The 17,624-nt window shown below is 44.8% G+C and overlaps 1 protein-coding gene across 10 annotated transcripts in view; it reads left to right on the plus strand.

Annotated features, from left to right (window-relative positions):
• TAX1BP1 (Tax1 binding protein 1) overlaps positions 1-17,624 on the plus strand; it is a 702,037-nt gene that overhangs the window by 310,415 nt on the left and 373,998 nt on the right. For all 10 annotated transcript variants that reach the window (XM_078663492.1, XM_078663483.1, XM_078663485.1 and 7 more), the window contains exons 6-7: positions 12,431-12,579; positions 12,668-12,758. In XM_078663492.1, the coding sequence (XP_078519618.1) occupies positions 12,431-12,579; positions 12,668-12,758 (240 nt within the window). The remainder of the gene's footprint in view (positions 1-12,430; positions 12,580-12,667; positions 12,759-17,624) is intronic.

Here is a 17,624-nt window from a genome sequence, read left to right on the forward strand (position 1 = left end):
GTCCCTATTTAGTTTATCTTTATTTGTATAGTCAGGCGCCTTATACAAAAAAGAGCGTTGAGAGAAGTTACATCTCAGGCGTAGTGGGATCTCCATTATAGAGTTATATCACTCGAATTTAGGAGTGTATATAGAGTGTGATAGGTCATTATTTGAGATCTATCTATGGGTACACGTTTTGTATATATTTGTAATGTATGGATTGTATTTGTGATTTGTATATAATGCATTGTTATGTGTGTATATAGTGAATTTGCTTTCTCTTTATACATATTTGTGTTGCGCCATTCCCCTTTTTGTACTCGTTTATATGTCCTCTGAATTTTGTAAAGTGATTGGTTATATATTTAGTTATATAGAACAGGATAATTAATTTTTTCATGTTCTAAAATTATAAATTGAATTTATCCCTCAATACTATTTTGTTCTACTTTTTCATCCTTTGATGCTCCTTGTCCAGGTATGGGAGGGTAATGTGGACATAACCCCTGTTTTTGCTCCACATTTCTCTCTTACATCAGCTGACTCGAACACTTCCTCCTCGCTACAGCTCGGACTCAGTAAAATCTCAGAATGGATGAACACATTTTTTTTTAAATTGAACAGCGGTAAAACGGAACTAATTTTGCTGGGAAAGAACAAAGGGCTATGGGGCCCTCAACATTGGCCATCTGATATGGGTACCCCCCCACCCCTGTTACACATGCTCGCAATTTGGGCGTCATCATTGATGACTCGCTCAATTTACACAAACAAGCGGTGAAAACTTCGGCTACCTGTTTCACCATACTTAAATGGTTAAAGAAGATCTGCTGGATGCTACCCGAAAACACCAAAAACACTGTTGTCAATGCTCTAGTAACATCAAGGCTTGACTACGGAAACGTTCTGTATCTGGGGGCAAATAAGATCACAGTCCGTAGATTACAGACAATTCAGAACGCAGCAGCAAGATTATTATGAAAAATTCCCTTTGCGAAGCCCACTACAAAATACATAAGAAAGCTCCACTGGTTAAAGGTCGAGAACCGAGTTAAATTTAAATCTCTATGCTTCATGCACCGAATTTTCACCAATAACGCCCCCAAATACTTGCAAAATCTAGTGCGTCCCTATCGTCCCACCAGATCTCTTCGATCCTCTATGGCTAATCTTTTCGAAATTCCAAAGTTTAGATTGTCACGCATGGGTGGCAGGTCCTTTTCATTCCTTGGACCATCACTTTGGAATTCAATGCCGCTGACATTACGATCGGAGCTGAGCTATGTCAAGTTTAGGAAAGCCTTAAAGACCTGGCTATTCGACATCTAGCAGGCTATAGCCCACTATTATTGGATCTGTTGCGCCGGGAAACCCTTTGTTGGGTAGCTGTGCGCCCTATAAATGTAATTCATAATAATAATAATAATAAATAATAACACTATACTGCTGTTTAAAGGTACTGAGTTTCCCCAAACTGATGATGGAGTATGTTTAAAACATGTGAATCTAAGAAAGTACCACGTCTGTAGAACTGGAGTTACAGGTAAGTAATACATTTCTTTTTTCAATTAAAAAACTACGTTTGGAGTAATATTGCTACTATTTCTTAGTGGACCTGTTGCACTAAATATTTACCCTTTTACTCCTTTCATTAGGGGCAGGGAGTATAGATGCAGTGTGGAAATTTGAATAAGTCATAGAGAGGCGTGGCTAGAGCACTTCCATCTCTTTCTCCCAGCTATTCACAGTGCTGTCCTGACGACTCTTAATCAGTTTTCTGCACCATTTGGTCAGCTTTTTTTATTTTAGCTTATTTAGTGTCTGTGACATTGACTTTGATTTTGCATTTATTGACTTCACACCTTTCAAGGATTCAATTAATAAAAAATGTAGGCCTTTGTGAAGTAGTTGTTCTTGTTGTAGTTTTTCATGTCTTTTCGGTCCTTTACCACCCTCTAGTGGTTAATGCAGCACTCGCATAACCTTGCAATAGAGTGAAAAAATAACTTGGCGGAACTTACTTTTTACCAGCCCAGCTTTGGAAAGTAAATCTTTTCTCCGCTTGTTTTATTATTATTCAAAGCTTTTTTTCTATCCGGTTTCGGTCATGTAAAACACCAGCATAAATAAAAGCACGGACAGATTTATTAAGTTAATAACGTTGTTCCTGTAACCGACCTGACAATTATTATGTTTTACAGTTAAGTGTGGAGTGCATTCATTCACAAAGATTTATCCTTGCTGCGTGTACAATTCTAAACTCGGTAGCATCGTCATAAATAGAACTGGTGTAATGACAAGCTACTGCACTAGTAGTTCTTAATCGGTGCCAGCCACATGTCAAGTATTCATTTAATTGTACTTCAGTGCTGCGGATTTGAGGAAGACGTTCTTATGGCGAACATATGGCAGAAAACGTATTTTTTTGTTGCTTTCACTCGTGTGGGTTAAACGACCAAACAATTAAAGTGAGTTAATCTTGCTCTGTCAACACCTATATTTTTTGGTATGTGTATAGGCAGGCAGGCAGGCAACATTCCTAATGAATTTGGCGTGAACAGCAGGAAACTACATTAATAACTTAAAGGTTATGTATACTATCCTCTAACTCCTCCACCTCTTGTTAATGCCTTACTCGATACATATCTCCGACCTCATTTCCGATCATTTGCCTCACCTGCCTGCTATCACTGTGGCTTGGTTTGACCATACCGCTATGCCTTATCGAACCGGTGACCCGACTCACCCTCCAACCGCTGCAACCCGCCAAAGAATGGGAAGCTTGGTAGAAGGGACGGTGTGGCCTTGATACACCATCATCCATTCTTTGGCCATTGGTCTGATCTATCGAGCACATCAAGCCCCTGTTATTCACGGTGGGCCCTAGTGGACCCGCATCTCCAATGTGTTCGGCGATTACAGTCCCCTTAACAAAAGTCTCTCTACTTTTCTTTCGAACGTCACTGGTGATCCCCATCATACATTTTTCCCTTACATTTAAGCCTGACTCCGAGTTCTCTGAGGAGGTTATTCAATTCAAAGTGAGAAACAAATTGGCAGGTGACAACTGTTGCAGGGCACCTTGGCAATACAGAGTGAGCCAGAAGTTTATCTATAGTCTGAGATATTAGGAAACACTGGCGAATGTTTCGTAAAGATGGGAATGATGCTATCATGCTTGGGATATGGAGGTATTGATTAATCTGGCGATAGGTGGCAGAAGTGAAGAACTCAAGCCAACAACTTTAGCCTTGCAAACATTCCAGGTTGAGCAGCATTTTTGAAGGGGACCATGATTTTCTTAATGTTACCCCTGCTGCTCGTGTAAAAGCAGGACCATGTTGGATAGGACGGTGCTGGTGCCGTCTTCATGTCCTGCTGGGGAGAAAGGCCTCCAATGAGAGCTGTGATTTTGTTGATAAGGAAGGATTAGAAATTGTCACAAAGGTTATTGAAACTCTCCAACATGCTTGCTGTTAGTTTGGCTGGGGTATGAAATCATTGTTTGGTCGAGTTGTCAGTCTGAGGAGTATGCTTTTTGGTTACTTGAGTGCACTTCATGTGCAGATTGATCAGATTGCATTTTATTGTAATTGCATTCTATAGCATGTAATACCCCCTGACGAGGCACCGATGCACATTATTGGATGGGCAGCACATAAACCAGAGCTGGGTTGGGGAGGTGTACGGGGATGGAGCTACAGTGCTTGTATGGAGGAATGTTCAACTCATTGGAGTGTGTATTCTGTGTGAATCATGCTGATTGATCATTGTGCTCTTATCTCCGCTCACAGAGCCGTAGCATATTCTGTCAGGAAGAGAAGTGTGGATGCTATTGGTACAGCTGTGTCAGATATCTATAACTCCTCTCTGGACAGTGTTGTGCTCCAGAATGCTCGGAAGCATGCCATTATAGGCCCTTTATTGTAAAAAGCAGTGTTACACCCAGAGCAGACGGTTAACTAGAGACACATTTCACTGCTTCCAGAGGTTAGTAAAGTTTTGAAGAAAGTGATGAATAGATATCTCTCTGAATTCCTGGAAGTAAACAACATTTTGCATCCTACTCAAACGGGTTCCCGGCAGAGCTGTAACAAGGAAACCACATTATTAAGGGCCACAGAGGACCTAAAACAGGTCTTGGATCAGGGTGGATCGGCTGCTGTTATTCTCCTAGATTTAAGCGCAACCTTTGACACAGTCTCACACCCTATTCTTCTTCGCAGACTGGAAAACTTTGGCATTATCAGCAGCACATTAAAGTGGCTATCATCCTTATCTAATAAAAAATTTCAAGTCAGCGAAGGGCCATTTCCCTCCAAGAAGCATTACTTGAAGTGTGGGGTTCCGCAGGCCTCCTTACTCAACCCCACACTTTTTAATGTATACGTCATCTATTATCAGATATTATATACCCTATTGCTTTACTATCATCTTGCTGACGATACCCAGATTATCGTCTCGCTTTCTCCCGATGGTGAGCTGACATCCCAGAAACTAAACAGTTGCTTAGAACAAGTCACCAATGGAATGGCAGCAAACTATCTTAAATTGAAGGGGGAGAAAACTGAAGTCCTGTTAGTTGGCAACAATTCACCACTAAGAGACCAACTTACCTGCCTCAACAAAATTCGGGCTTCTCGCAGTTCCAAGAATCAAGATGGCCAGAGGTGGCGACCTCTTTTTCATACCTAGCTTCGAAACTTTGAAACTCCCTGGCTACTAGTCTGAGACTGAATGATAATTTGTCAAACTTTAGAGAGCATCTGAAAACTTAGTTGTTGACTTAATTGGTTAGAGCTTCAGCAGGGTTGGCTAGCTCTAGGAAGCCTGTTTTTGTGTAGTCATGCAGTCAATAAATGCTGTAATAATAATAATAATAATAATAATAATAATGTATGCCCCATCAACAGCCCAACCCACAAAACAGTTCAATTTGCAGTGGCAGTGGTATCTGTGACCCCCCTGATCCATGCCACTTAAAGGCAATATCTCCTATTCCTTTGGTGCCCACTGCACTTTTTTGAACCGAGAATGCTCCTTTGTTCTTATCTGTGAAAATCTCCTGATCAAGACTGTTGAATATCTACGTAGGAGGATAGGCGATCATTCTCCAATTCAGCTTACAGTGAGTGGATGCTTTGGGTCTTAGGCAGGTGGAAGCCGAATGCTTAGAACTTTGACTGCTTCTCATTTCATTGAGGAAAATGAGCGCACAGTTAACTTGCACTCCCCTCAGTGGGAACCAGTACTTGTGAGGCCAGATGCTGTTTAGTGTCTCATCGGAAATACTGGATTTAAATCGGGAGATTTAAAAATCACAGAAAGGATTGAAACCACTGCATGTGTACAATGAATAAATGTTCGCTGTATTGTTCAAAGGACATACACAGGAATATCGCATGGGATGTCACCAAGAAACTAGTAGCTGTGAGAAAGAAATTATTCTAAGTATTGAGCAAGGCTGGAAGCTTTTCCCGTGGTTCCCAAGAGTGAAAAAGACTGCACAATGGAAAGGGACTGTGACTGACCTATGTAGTATGATTGGCTGTGCTCAAAGGAAAGCCAGAGTATCTGTCATACTATAGGGAACTGCACATGTTCATCCTGTTGGATGATGATACCCTCATGAATCTATTTTTGGGAACGTTTTGATCTTACAAGTTGCAAGAAACGACACATTGTGAGTTGATGAGATAATCAGTGGAGGGGTTTGCATCCTCCCTTACGTAGCTTGAATCATCAAGTACAGTTCCTGACCTGCCACTCGCATTGTTTAAATACCTCTAGTGCCTGCTCAGTTCTAAACTCCTACAGCTATTTAAAATGGCCCATTCTGAGATTATCCTTTTGCCTGATCTGTAATTGTGTTTCTGCACAAACCTGGTAAACCATTGACAGTTGTCAATTATATCAGTCATTATCCCCCTCTTAAATGTAGACTGCAAATGTCTTGTCAAAATACTTCAAAATAAAATCTTACCTACAGTCTCCTCCTTGATCCTCCCTGACCAATCTGCTGTTATATGCTGAAGATCAGCACACCTGAATATCTGCAGGCGGTACAACTGTTTAGTTGTTGCAGAAATACTTGAAGTTCCTGTGGCAATATTGTCACTTGACACCGAGATGTAGTTTGACTACATAGCATGGATCTTCCTCTTGGAATCTTACAAAAGATGGTCTTCGGCCTTATGTTGATCTCCTGGTTCACCCGCCTATATCGGGAGGACAAAAAGTATTGTATTAGAATGATTCTGGTTGAGGAGAGGTATGAGGCTGGGTAGTTTTCTCACCTCAATGATTTTTGTATTGGCAATGTAGCACCTGGGCTGCTGGTTTCAAATACATATACTAGTCAATGGAATTTGTTAGGGCAGCAGCAGAGAGGACCTAAAATCTTTGCATGCAGGTGATAGCTTTGTGTTTATCGCTGATCTTATGGGCCACACTACCATAGCAATTTACGATGTTTGTTGAATTATGATCTTTTATCATACTTAAACTGAACTAAATCTGGCTTGTTTCTCTGGCAACTCGCATCTACTGTTTTCCTGGTGAAATATCATGTCTATATTGCAGAGTTGGGCTTCCGATACTTTGGTGTAAGGTTCATCATGTAGTGTGACAGATTCAGAGTAAACTCATGGTGCCACTGAACAGATTTAATGGCTAGATGATATTACGTGGCAAACCCTGATTGGTCCTGGGCTGGACCACACTTTTTAGAATGAACTGCCCTTTACCTTTCCTGTACACCTTACAGTATAATAAGTTGGTCCCTATTGATTAACTTCCAACAGATCATTGCTGCACTAAGGGTTATGCTTCTGGGGCCATAGCAATCCACATGTTTTTTCACAACTTTACAGTGGTTGGTATTTCAAGGAGCCATTTTGATTCCTTACCTGCACTATGACTGATGGGCAGCTCATTTATTGTACATTAGTAATTTGGCATATTTGTCACCAAGGGAGCCCTTAATATGCCATGGAAATCCACACGTAACTTCCTTGGCTTTATGGGGGATGGTGCTAACATTTTGCACCAGCCCATAAAAAGAGTACTTAAGGCTTGTGCTGCAGCAACAAAACCAGTGGACTGAATAAATAAGGGAACCAAGCTGGCCTCCTTTTGAGCTTGATCTATGTGAGCGAGGTTAGGGAACATGGTGACCTGAATTACCCACTTGCGTGATATGAGGTAGAAAACCAGATTGAAAACATTCTTTGAAATGTTGACAGAACATGACCTGGCCAAGCATGGGCATTTTTGGTACTTCCAAAATACAGGTATGAAAGGAACAAAAAACACACCCATGCTCCAATAGAGGCTTTGGCCCCCATTAATTGAACACGTTGCATTTGTTCTGCACACCAGGAATCAATTGCTCATGAGACTTGACACAATGCACTTTTCCGTTCCAGGGAGGCAGCCATCAATTTCAGCTTTAAGCTCCTCTAAATTAATATTTTACTCAAAAGTATACTGCCACAAATTGAATCTTTGCAAGTAGACTTACTGATAACCGCTCATGTACACTCCACACCACAAATGCTTGCACTTTCAATCACATAACATGGGGCTTGGGTGATCTGATCTTTCTGAGAAGGGGTGCACATGGAACTGATTACCATTTTATAAGTTGATGTAGAATTCATTGTCCATGTGGAGGTACTAGAAATAATGGGTGATGTTTCTGGAAAAGTGTAAATCAAACCTGTTCACCTTTGACCGGATGCTGGCAAGAAGAGATATTCTCTGGTAATGTGGTCGTTCCAGGCCTTCTGGGGCTAAGAGATGGGATGGTGTATGGCATTGGGAAAATCTTGGTATCAGGTCAAGAAATTCTCCAAGAAGTCGGAAAGACTTTGGGGACCTATCTTTATAGGAGACAAATGTTGACAAATGGCATTGTTTTGCCAGAGAGGAGTTTGGGATCAGGAATGTATTATGAAATCTTTAGTTATGACTTCTTCAGTGATAATGATACAGAATAATTGTTATTAACTATCAGTTTTCTTTTAATTATGAATACATTTGTTGTTTTGATTACACTGCTAACATGCCTCACAGTAAAAAAAAGAATCCTTATGAGTTCTACCTGCATACATCTCGCCAAGGTGCTGCATCCTCCTTCCAGGGCAATGTAAAAGCCTGCTCTGCTGTTGTGGCCCCCTCACACCATGCTGTCTTTTTTTTTAAAACATTTTTTTTATTCCACAGTGAATTCTAACCTAATTTCTTATTCTTCTAAGGAGTTTTTGAAGAATGAACATTTAACCATACATCAGTACTCATGTAAATGTTTAATGTGTATACCGTGATTAAAGCGACATGGCATGACAATTAATTGAACGAAGGCTGATTTCATGTGATGCATCACAGGATGGAGGCCCTAAGGCTTGGAGAGATGCTCACATAAAGGGCTGTTTTGTTTAGTGATTTTTGTCTTTGCTGTTGTGGAGTGGTGTTCTGAAACAATTGTGAAGAATGGAGAATAATGACTAGAAGTGCCTGAAACACTGTGTAGGTAATTTTACATTCCCCCTTCGCAAGCATTTATTTTTTTTTATTTTGAAAGTTTTATATAGCGCGAACAAGATCTTTGCAGATATCAGAGCGCTTTACAAAGCCGGGAATACCAACAAGAGAGTGGAATTAAACATATTAAGTGGGAAGGGTAGGTACGTGAGGGATCAAAGTAGTACAACACATCAATAATACAAATATTACAGTTGAATGTGTACATAGATAGTCAGTAGCGACAATAATGCAGGTGAAATACATAGTCATAGAGTTCGGACAGAGTAATACAGGTCGGTGCAGAGTCTTTCCAGCTCCATGCTAATAGGTCAAGTGTATTTGGCCATAAGAATAGCTTTTACTTATTTCTTAAAAAGTGTGATGGAGGAGATGAGCCTAGTTTCAGGAGGGAGTGAGTTCCAGATCCTGGGTGCCATTCCTGAGAAAGAGCGTTTATACGTTTTTTCCTTCCGGAATCTTCGAGGTTTTAGCAGAAGATTGTTTGTGCCTCTAGTGTTTCTAGAGCCGCCAGAGATTGACAGCTTCTGAGTGAGGTATCCGGGAGAGCTCAGATGTAGGGCCTTGTGTGTCATGCAGGCGATTTTCAAATGTATTCTGGCTTCAAAAGGCAGCCAGTCCAGTGTTTTCAGGTCGGGGGTGATGTGCGAGTGTTTTTTTGATCCAGTGATGAGTCTGGCTGCAGCGTTTAGAGAGGCTCTTAGTGGTGCAGTGGTGGTTAACGGGAGACCGCAGAGGGCGGTGCTGCCGTATTCAATTCGTGGGATTACTAGTGCTTGTACTGCAGTTTGGAAGTCTTTGGCTGGTAGGAAGGGTTTCAATTTCCTCAGGGTATTGATTTGGAAGTTCGCTCCCTTAGTAGCCTTGCTGATATGATGCTGCATGTTGAGGTTGGAGTCGAGAGTTATGCCTAGGGATTTTGCTGAGTCCACTATGATGGGTTGGATATTGAGTGCAGTTAACTGTTTAAGCCAGGTTTGCGTGGTGGAGATCTACGCTGGAGGTGAGATCAGCAGGAATTCTGTTTTCAGAGCATTGAGTTTGAGATGATTATCAGCAAGCCAGGATTGGGTGCTTCTGATCGTTGAGTTCAGTAGTAAGATGTCATTGGGGGATTGTAAATTGAGATATAGTTGGGTGTCATCTGCGTACATGTGAAAAAGTACATTGGATGCTTGAAGCAAGGTGGTGAGAGGTTCCATAACTAGGTTGAACAAAGTTGGTGATAGTGAAGATCCTTGGGGGATGCCTAACGAAACAGGTATTGGAGAGGACATCAGGTTGTTACTCTTGAATTTCTGCAACCTGTTGTGTAAAAAGGAGGTGAACCACTTGAGAACAGTCCCAGAAAGACCCATTCTTGTGCTCAAAAGATCGAGTAACTTCTCATGTTTAACAGTGTCGAATGCTGAAGAGAGATCAAGAAGGATGAGGAGGCAGGTATCACCTCGATCTAGGATTTGAAGGGCGTCGTCAATTATGTGAGTCATAGCAGTTTCAGTGCTGTGTCCTGCTCGGAAGCCTGATTGATGAGGGTTGAGGGGATCAAACAGATCAATGTGTTTAGTCAGTTGTAGTTGTGCGCATTTTTCCAGTAATTTGGCGAGAGTTGGAATATTGGTAATGGGACGGTAGTTGTTTAGGTCAGATGGGTCGGCAGTAGGTTTCTTTAGCAAAGGTGCGACTTGTCCAACTTTGAGGGAGTCAGGGATGGTTCCTTCTTGGAGCGAGCTGTTGATGATTTTAGTCCAGAGAGGAAGGAGCAGTGGGGTGAAGTCTTTGACAGCGTTAGCCGGGAGGGGATCCGTGAGGTGATTGGAAGGTTTCAAAGTGCTGAGCAGTTTGCCTATTTCTTCTTCGGAGTAGGTTTCAAAGGTTGACTATGTTGCATTGTTTTTAGGTTCGTTGGGTGTTATGCAGTTGAGTGTGTTGTGGAGTCTTGCGTCAGCGCGGAGATCATTCTTTATGTTGTCAGTTTTTTGGGTAAAGAAAGCGGCGAAGTCTTCACAGGAGGGTGCTTCGTGCAAAGTACTGAGAGGTTGGGGTTGTTCCTTGGCTTGTGTTCTGATTAACTCAAACAGTTTTCTAGGACAATTTTTTGCTTGGTCGAGCTGGAGGCTGAAGAAGTTTGCTTTTGAGCGCTTTATTTTCCTGAAGTAGGCGTTTCTCTTTTTCTTCAGGGTTTTCAGGTGCAGTGCAGAGGGAGCTGCCCTCCAGGTGCGCTCTGCCATTCGCATGGCTCGTCTATCTTCATTGAGACTCCCGTCGTACCATGGATTGGAGCTTTTAGTGGAGACTCTTTTTAGCTGCATGGGCGCCGCCTCATTAATTATTGAGGTCACGGCGTTAAGATAGTGGTCAGTCAGGGATTGGACATCTGTAACGCCCGTAGGCGGGAGTAGGAGGTCGCGACTGTTCGGGGGTATGGAGGATGGGTTGAATTTTTTCAGGTCTCTTTTCCAGACTTTAGGTCTGGGGGGTTGAACCGAGTTGAGTTTGACTTTTTCATTGATGTGGAATGTGACAATATGGTGGTCTGACCAGTCACAGGGTTGAATAGACTCAAGTTGAGTAGCGTCCTCTTTGGCGATGATAAGGTCGAGGATAGAGCCTTTCTCGTGGGTCGGGCTGTTGCATAATTGTGTGAGGTCCAGGGCGCTGAGGATGCTTTTAAGACTATTTACCACCGCATCATTGAGATCGTTCCAATGGAGGTTGAAGTCACCCAGGTATATTTGGGTGAGCTGTCGTCCGGCGTTGGTTGAAATCAAGTCCATCATTGGTTGGGCGAAGATGAGGTGGTCTCTGGGAGGGTGGTAAATGCTATGAAGAGAGCATATCGGTTTGCCATCACTGATGATATCGAGGCAGATGTATTCGTAGGAAGTTGAAGAGGGTGGGGACAGCGCAGAGACTTTCAGAACAGAAAGGCTGTTCCTGTAAATGGATGCGATTCCGCCCCCTATCTTGCCAGACCTGTCAAGCCTAATGATGTGGTAGTTAGGGGGGACCAGAATGTCCATTATAGGTGTAGATGATTCGGTTAGCCAGGTTTCAGTCAGGATGATTAGGTCAAGGTCCAATTTTATGATGAGATCAGCGATGGCGGAGGAGTGTTTAGAAGCCGATCTGCAGTTTAGGAGAGTGCATTTGAGACGGGGTGTGTCGGGGGAGGAGGAGGGTACTAGAGAGAGGGGGACTTTTCTAAGGTTATTCGGGACAGATATTCTGTTGTTAAGAGTGGAGGGTCTACAGGGATTTGAGTGTATTGTGGGAATGGGGAGGTGCGGGGCGGTTGTGAGGTTTAGGGGAGCTGTGTCGTAGGAGCGGAGGAGGGAGAGAGTGTCGAGGTCCGAGAGAGGGTTGCATGTACGACGTGGGCGATCGTTGCGATTGTGGGCAGGGATCGCGGTCCAGTGAGTGCGGCGGTTGTGCTTGTTGCGATTGTGGGCATGGATCGCGGTCCAGTGTGAGGGACGTGGCTTAGGAGCGTCGATAGGACGGGAGGGGAGCAAGTTGAGAGGGGGGGTGGTGGTGAGTGAGGTGAGTCTAGGGGGTGTGGTGAGTAGCTCTTTGATGGTGTGCATGTCTTCTTTTATGGTGTGAATTTCTTCTTTGAGTTGTAGGAGGGAGGACATAATCTTGTCCAGCGTGGGGTAAGTATTAGTGCTGGGGGTGGAAGTCATGGGTGAGTGGCTGACCTGGGGCTTATCGTGCGGGTGGGGGGGAGGGTTGGTGTTCATGCAGGGCTCCGTGTTGTTGTCGTCGTAGCATGAAAACATAATTGGTTTGCTTTGTATTTGGGTTATGGTGAAAATGACATGTAGTTAGATAGTAAAATGTGGTTCAAGTGAATGGTTATGCATTGCTTCTTTCCAGGCTAACAATGTTGTTTCTGTTTAAGGTTTTGTTTCAAACATCAGAAACCTTTAAAAATGAGAACGAAGAACTGAAACTGAAGTTTGGGGAGACTAATTCCAAAGTCCTCCAACTTGAAGAGGATATTATGACTGTTACTCAGAAAGCGATCACAAAAGAAACTGAATTGGACAGGTATGTCTTTGCCTTTCACAACTTGTCTTTTAAAACAAAGACAGCTGTTTCCTTTTTCATCACTGAACACCATGTAATCTTTCTATAGCCTTAAAGACAAGCTGAAGAAAGCCTTACTTGAAAAGGAACAATTAGAATGTCAGTTGAAGATTGAGAAGGATGAAAAGGATCTTTATAAGGTAATCCCATCTCTTCACAGTGTTTTATCCTTGATCACCAAAACTAATAGTCTTGCAACCAATACTTAAATGAATTATTGAGGTTTTAAATTGTTGAGAATTCTTTCATTTAAAGTCATTTAATCTAAAGACCAGAGCCGGGGGGCGTGGCTTGCTAGGCTGCGGAATGGCCGCTCTGTGAGCGAGCTCCCCCGGCCGAGACATCATCCTACAGCAATCCGGTCATCCTGAGGGGCGAAACGCTGCAATTTTAATCGACCTGTGAGCATTGGTATAGCTGCAATCTCTGGGGGAAATCTCGGCCATCTCCACGGCCAGTCTGCGGAGCTGTCTGACCTGGGAGTCGGTGACCCGAGATCGGCGCTCGGCTGCGGAGCCTGTGTGTGACGAGCCCCTTCAATTGAGCCCGGGGGTCTGCAGCGGGCCTACAGGCGAGGCGTACTTGTGCGGCGAGATCGGGAGGTGACAACTGGAGTGCCAGCGCTCTGCCTTCACAGCGGCCTCTCGGTGAGAACTCTGCACCACTATACTGTGCTAGCTGTTTTGCGGGGCTGCTGCATCGGGGCTCCCTGGACGCGGCCGATCGGGCGGCTGTGGCATTTCGGCCCGGAATTGGAGGTGAGGAGGCTGCTCCGCGTCTCCGAGTGAAGAGCGGCGATAGTGCCCACGGAGAATTCGGGGCGGCGGCAGATTGTAGTCGGCCTTGCAATCGCCGCCCGGAGCTAGCCCTGTGCGGTCCCTTGGCGCCCTGGGCAGTGTAGGGCGCCATTTGGCTCCGCTGGGCACCATTTTGTTGAAGCCTGGTCGGCGCCGAAGAGGGTGTTGCGGTCTGCTCTGCACCTGGTCGGGGGGCATCAACGTGCTCACAGTGAGTATTGCTGGCCGCTGGATGCTTTGCTGGATCGGTGTGCGCAGCTGACGACCTGCGTTCTGACTACACTGGCCACCAAGTACTTTGCTCTGGGCTGCGCATCGTACCTCGAGGGCCTGGTAGGGCCTTGGTGATCTACTGCAGGCGGCTGCGGGGTGGCCTGCCCTCCCCTACATGGCGTTGCTACTGCAGCGGGGAGATAGTCTGCATTATAGAGGTTTGGGGGATTGGCCCGCATTCACCCAGAACTGCTGTCGCTTTTTCTCCAGTGGAGCCTATCGGGTCACTGGTTGCAGCATTGGCCGGTGACTTATCAACGCATAGGTGCGGCGCTGACACCTGCGCAGGGATAGAGGCCCGGGGTTGCTGGTCTGTTGAGGTGCGATCCTGCTGTGTCCTTTAGGTATCTGCAGGTGACGTTGCGCTATCCTGGTCATGGGTAAGCCAGACACCAAACAACCTAAATTAAACTTTGAGCAACGCTGTTCCACCAGACATGTGGATTCTGACTCTGAACAATTGGCAGGTGGTGCAACCGGGGGCCAACAGGGCGATCAAGGTGAGGACATTCGTTCCCTCATGCTAGAAATGCGCTCGAGTCTGCGCACTATCGATGCCAAGTTGGATAATCTAACATCTTAGATGGAGTCGGTGAAAACCCGAGTTGGAGTCCACGAACACAGGCTAGATATCATAGAGAATAAGCAGTCAGATTTTCATGACTTCCAAGTGGACACCAAGGACCAATTATCGCAAATGGATCGTCTCCTATCAGTGATCAGGGCCAAGAACAAGGATTTAGAGGCCAGATCGCGCCGGAACAATTTGCGCATTACGAGGATTCCAGAGATGACAGCGATTACGTAAATGGAGTCCTTTGTTACGGACTTACTGCGAGATCTTTGCTGCGCATCTATCGCCGGTGTTCGCGGTGGAAAGGGCTCACCGCACCCTAGGGGCGAAGCCATCAGTTGGAGCCTCTCCACGGCCTATTTTGGCCAGACTACTGAATTACCAGGACCGGGATGCGATTCTGCGTCAGGCACGTGCTATGGGGACAATAGCGCACCAGGGTAACCAGATCGCATTCTACCCAGACTTCACCCCTGCGGTCCAAGCGACTCAACGTGAATTTCTACCGGCCAAAAGGATCCTACTCCAGGCACAGATCCCCTATTCTTTCCTTTACCCTGCCAAACTTAAAGTATCGCATGATGGCTCATCGCATTTTTCACGGACGACAAATCTGCCCTGAAATTTGCCAGACGTGTGGGAGGAAGGCACGGCAAATCCAGCCCCAGACCTGACACAGCCGCCTCTCTGCAGCTAAGTGACAATGACTGATAGTTCAATATCAGGCTGGGTTTATCATTAATGCATGGCAAATTGTCCTCATTCTTCACAAACTGTATTGTAGCTCCTACTTTCTTGTAACTCAATCACAGGCTGGCCCTCTGTGCGTTGGTAAAGGTTATGTTATCTGGGAGATATGTCGTTTCTGAATTTCATTTACATTGGCCCATGTTTGATGCTCGGCTGTGTTAAATCGTTGCCGATACTGCACTTTATCATTTTTTGAGTTCTCCCTTTTACTCATTCCTTTTCAAATGTTGTAGAGCATGCTAGGCCAGTTGCTTGCTCTGTTGTTTTATAAATGGCTGACTAAGTGTGTTATTGTTTAAATGCCTCTTCAGGCTAAGTCCTATTGTACCTCACCCGAGATGTGTTTCTGCCTTATTGAATTGCAGGTTTTTTGTCCCTTGCAGTATCTCGGCCACCTTGCTACGGTAGGGAAGATGGCCAGCTCTCTTTCGTCTCCATGGGAAATTTCCCTCTAACATGTTGGGTGCTGTTCTTTGGGTGGGGGGGTCATGCTTCAACCTGTTTGGGGGGTTGAGGTGGGGGGGATCTGGGGTGGTAGTTTACTGTTGCTTTAGTGCATTGCCATGTGAAGTAATCCCGATTGCTGTAGAGATGGAGACGCGCATTCCATGGTCAGGGTGCAACATTGGTACATTTATGTTTCCACAGCCACACACGTGACACAAGTAAATTGCCTAACGTGGAACATTCAGGGCCTGAACGACAACAGGAAAGCTAGGCTGGTACATGCATACCTCACCAGACACAATATTGATCTCTGCTTATTGCAAGAGACACACCTTAGATCTCAATCCTCTAGAAAACTCCAACACAGACACTTGGGGCAGAGTCTATGAGTCAGTCTATTCTAACTACTCTAGGGGAGTGGCGGTGTTGATAAAGAGAGGCTTAGATTGGAGAGAAAAGGAGCTTCACACTGATCCAGAATGTGGCTCTGTTATATTGTTGGGACACCTAGGTGGCAATCTGGTATCCATTGTGGCGGTCTATGGTCCTAATACTGATTCCCCCGATTTTTTTCATGATCATTGGGCTAAAGTCAGAGCTACTGGCTGTACCAATGTGCTATGGGGGGGGGGTGACTTTAATGCCATCCTTAACGATGACCTTGACAGACAGGGTACAGCACGGTCGCATCACCCGGGGTTCCAGTAGGGCGTTAAATGCTTTCCTTGACGATGGATATATGGTAGACATCTGGCGTCTCCGCAATCCGCTGACCAAAGAGGGCACATGTTTCTCTGAACATCACCAAGCCTCGTCCTGTTTGGAATTTTGGTTACTGTCTAGAGACATGGCTAGCTGGGTGATTGACGCTAAACATCTGTCAAGGACCATCTCTGACCATTCACCCTGTTTGCTGACACTATCACTCCCTGGCACCATTCGAGGTCCGTTCTCCTGGAGACTCCCACGGCACGCGCTTTTAGACGAGGCATTTAAGGAGGAGATTTGCTCAGATATAGAAGACTATTTCATGAGCAACACGTGTTCTGTGACTTCTGAGGCTTCTCTGTGGGAAGCATTTAAGGTGGTTATAAGGGGACAATGTATATCCAGACAAGCGGGAGTGCTTAAGGCAATAAGAAATACTCTATCCACCTTAGAGTTACAAATTAAACACTTAGAAAGGAGAATTACCATGGAAGGCGATCTTGATCTCCTGGGTGAACTTAAGGTAAAACTGCTGGAATATGAGGAAGAGGCTCAGAGGGAAGTGAAATTCTTGGGGAAATATGCAGAGGCATGTCGATACGGTGAGGGGGATAGGCCCGGGCGCACCCTGGCTAGCATGCTTCTACCCCCTCGCTCTATGGCTTATGTCCCTGAATTGGTTGATAAAGAGGGACGCACGGTCAGAGGGCCCCTCTCTATACTGGAGGAGTTTTCTTCCTTTTATGCCCACCTATACACTTCTACACAAACTACCTGTCCAGAGGGACTACAGGAGTTCTTAGACTCCCTGGCCTTGGTCTAGTTCAATGACCTTCACAGAGAATACATGCACCTACCCTTCACTGTCGAGGATGTCACAGATGTCATCAATAGCCTACCCCTTGATAAAGCCCCTGGCCCTGACGGCCTGACGACTGCTTTCTATAAAGCGTACGTGGAGATACTGACTCCTAGCGGTCTACGGGGAAGAGCATGACACTGGTATACTTCCGCTCTCCATGCGCGAAGCAATTATTGTCACCTTGCTAAAGCCAGGGAAGCCAGACACCAATCTAGACTCTTATAGGCCACTGTCACTCATCAACGTCGATGTAACGATTCTGGCGAAACTGATAGCGAACAGGCTGCAGCCTTTGCTACCTATTATCGCCCTACCCGATCAATCGGGGTTTATCCCCGGGAGATCAACCTCACATAACCTTAGAACGATCTTCTCTGCCCTGCATTACTTACATCCTGATGTGCAAGCTGCTGCGGTATTCTTAGATGCGACAAAGGCCTTCGATTCGCTTGAATGGTCGTACTTTTTAAAAAAAAATCTTTTTATTAAACACAGAAAAATTATAATACACTTACAAAAAATACACTGGACTGCCACTCATGCACAATAAGCCTGTACATATCCATTTAAAAAGGCTCAACAGTGATTACTACAC

Source organism: Lissotriton helveticus, chromosome 10 (genome assembly GCF_964261635.1).
Source record: "Lissotriton helveticus chromosome 10, aLisHel1.1, whole genome shotgun sequence".
Classification (NCBI taxonomy): Eukaryota; Metazoa; Chordata; class Amphibia; order Caudata; family Salamandridae; genus Lissotriton; species Lissotriton helveticus.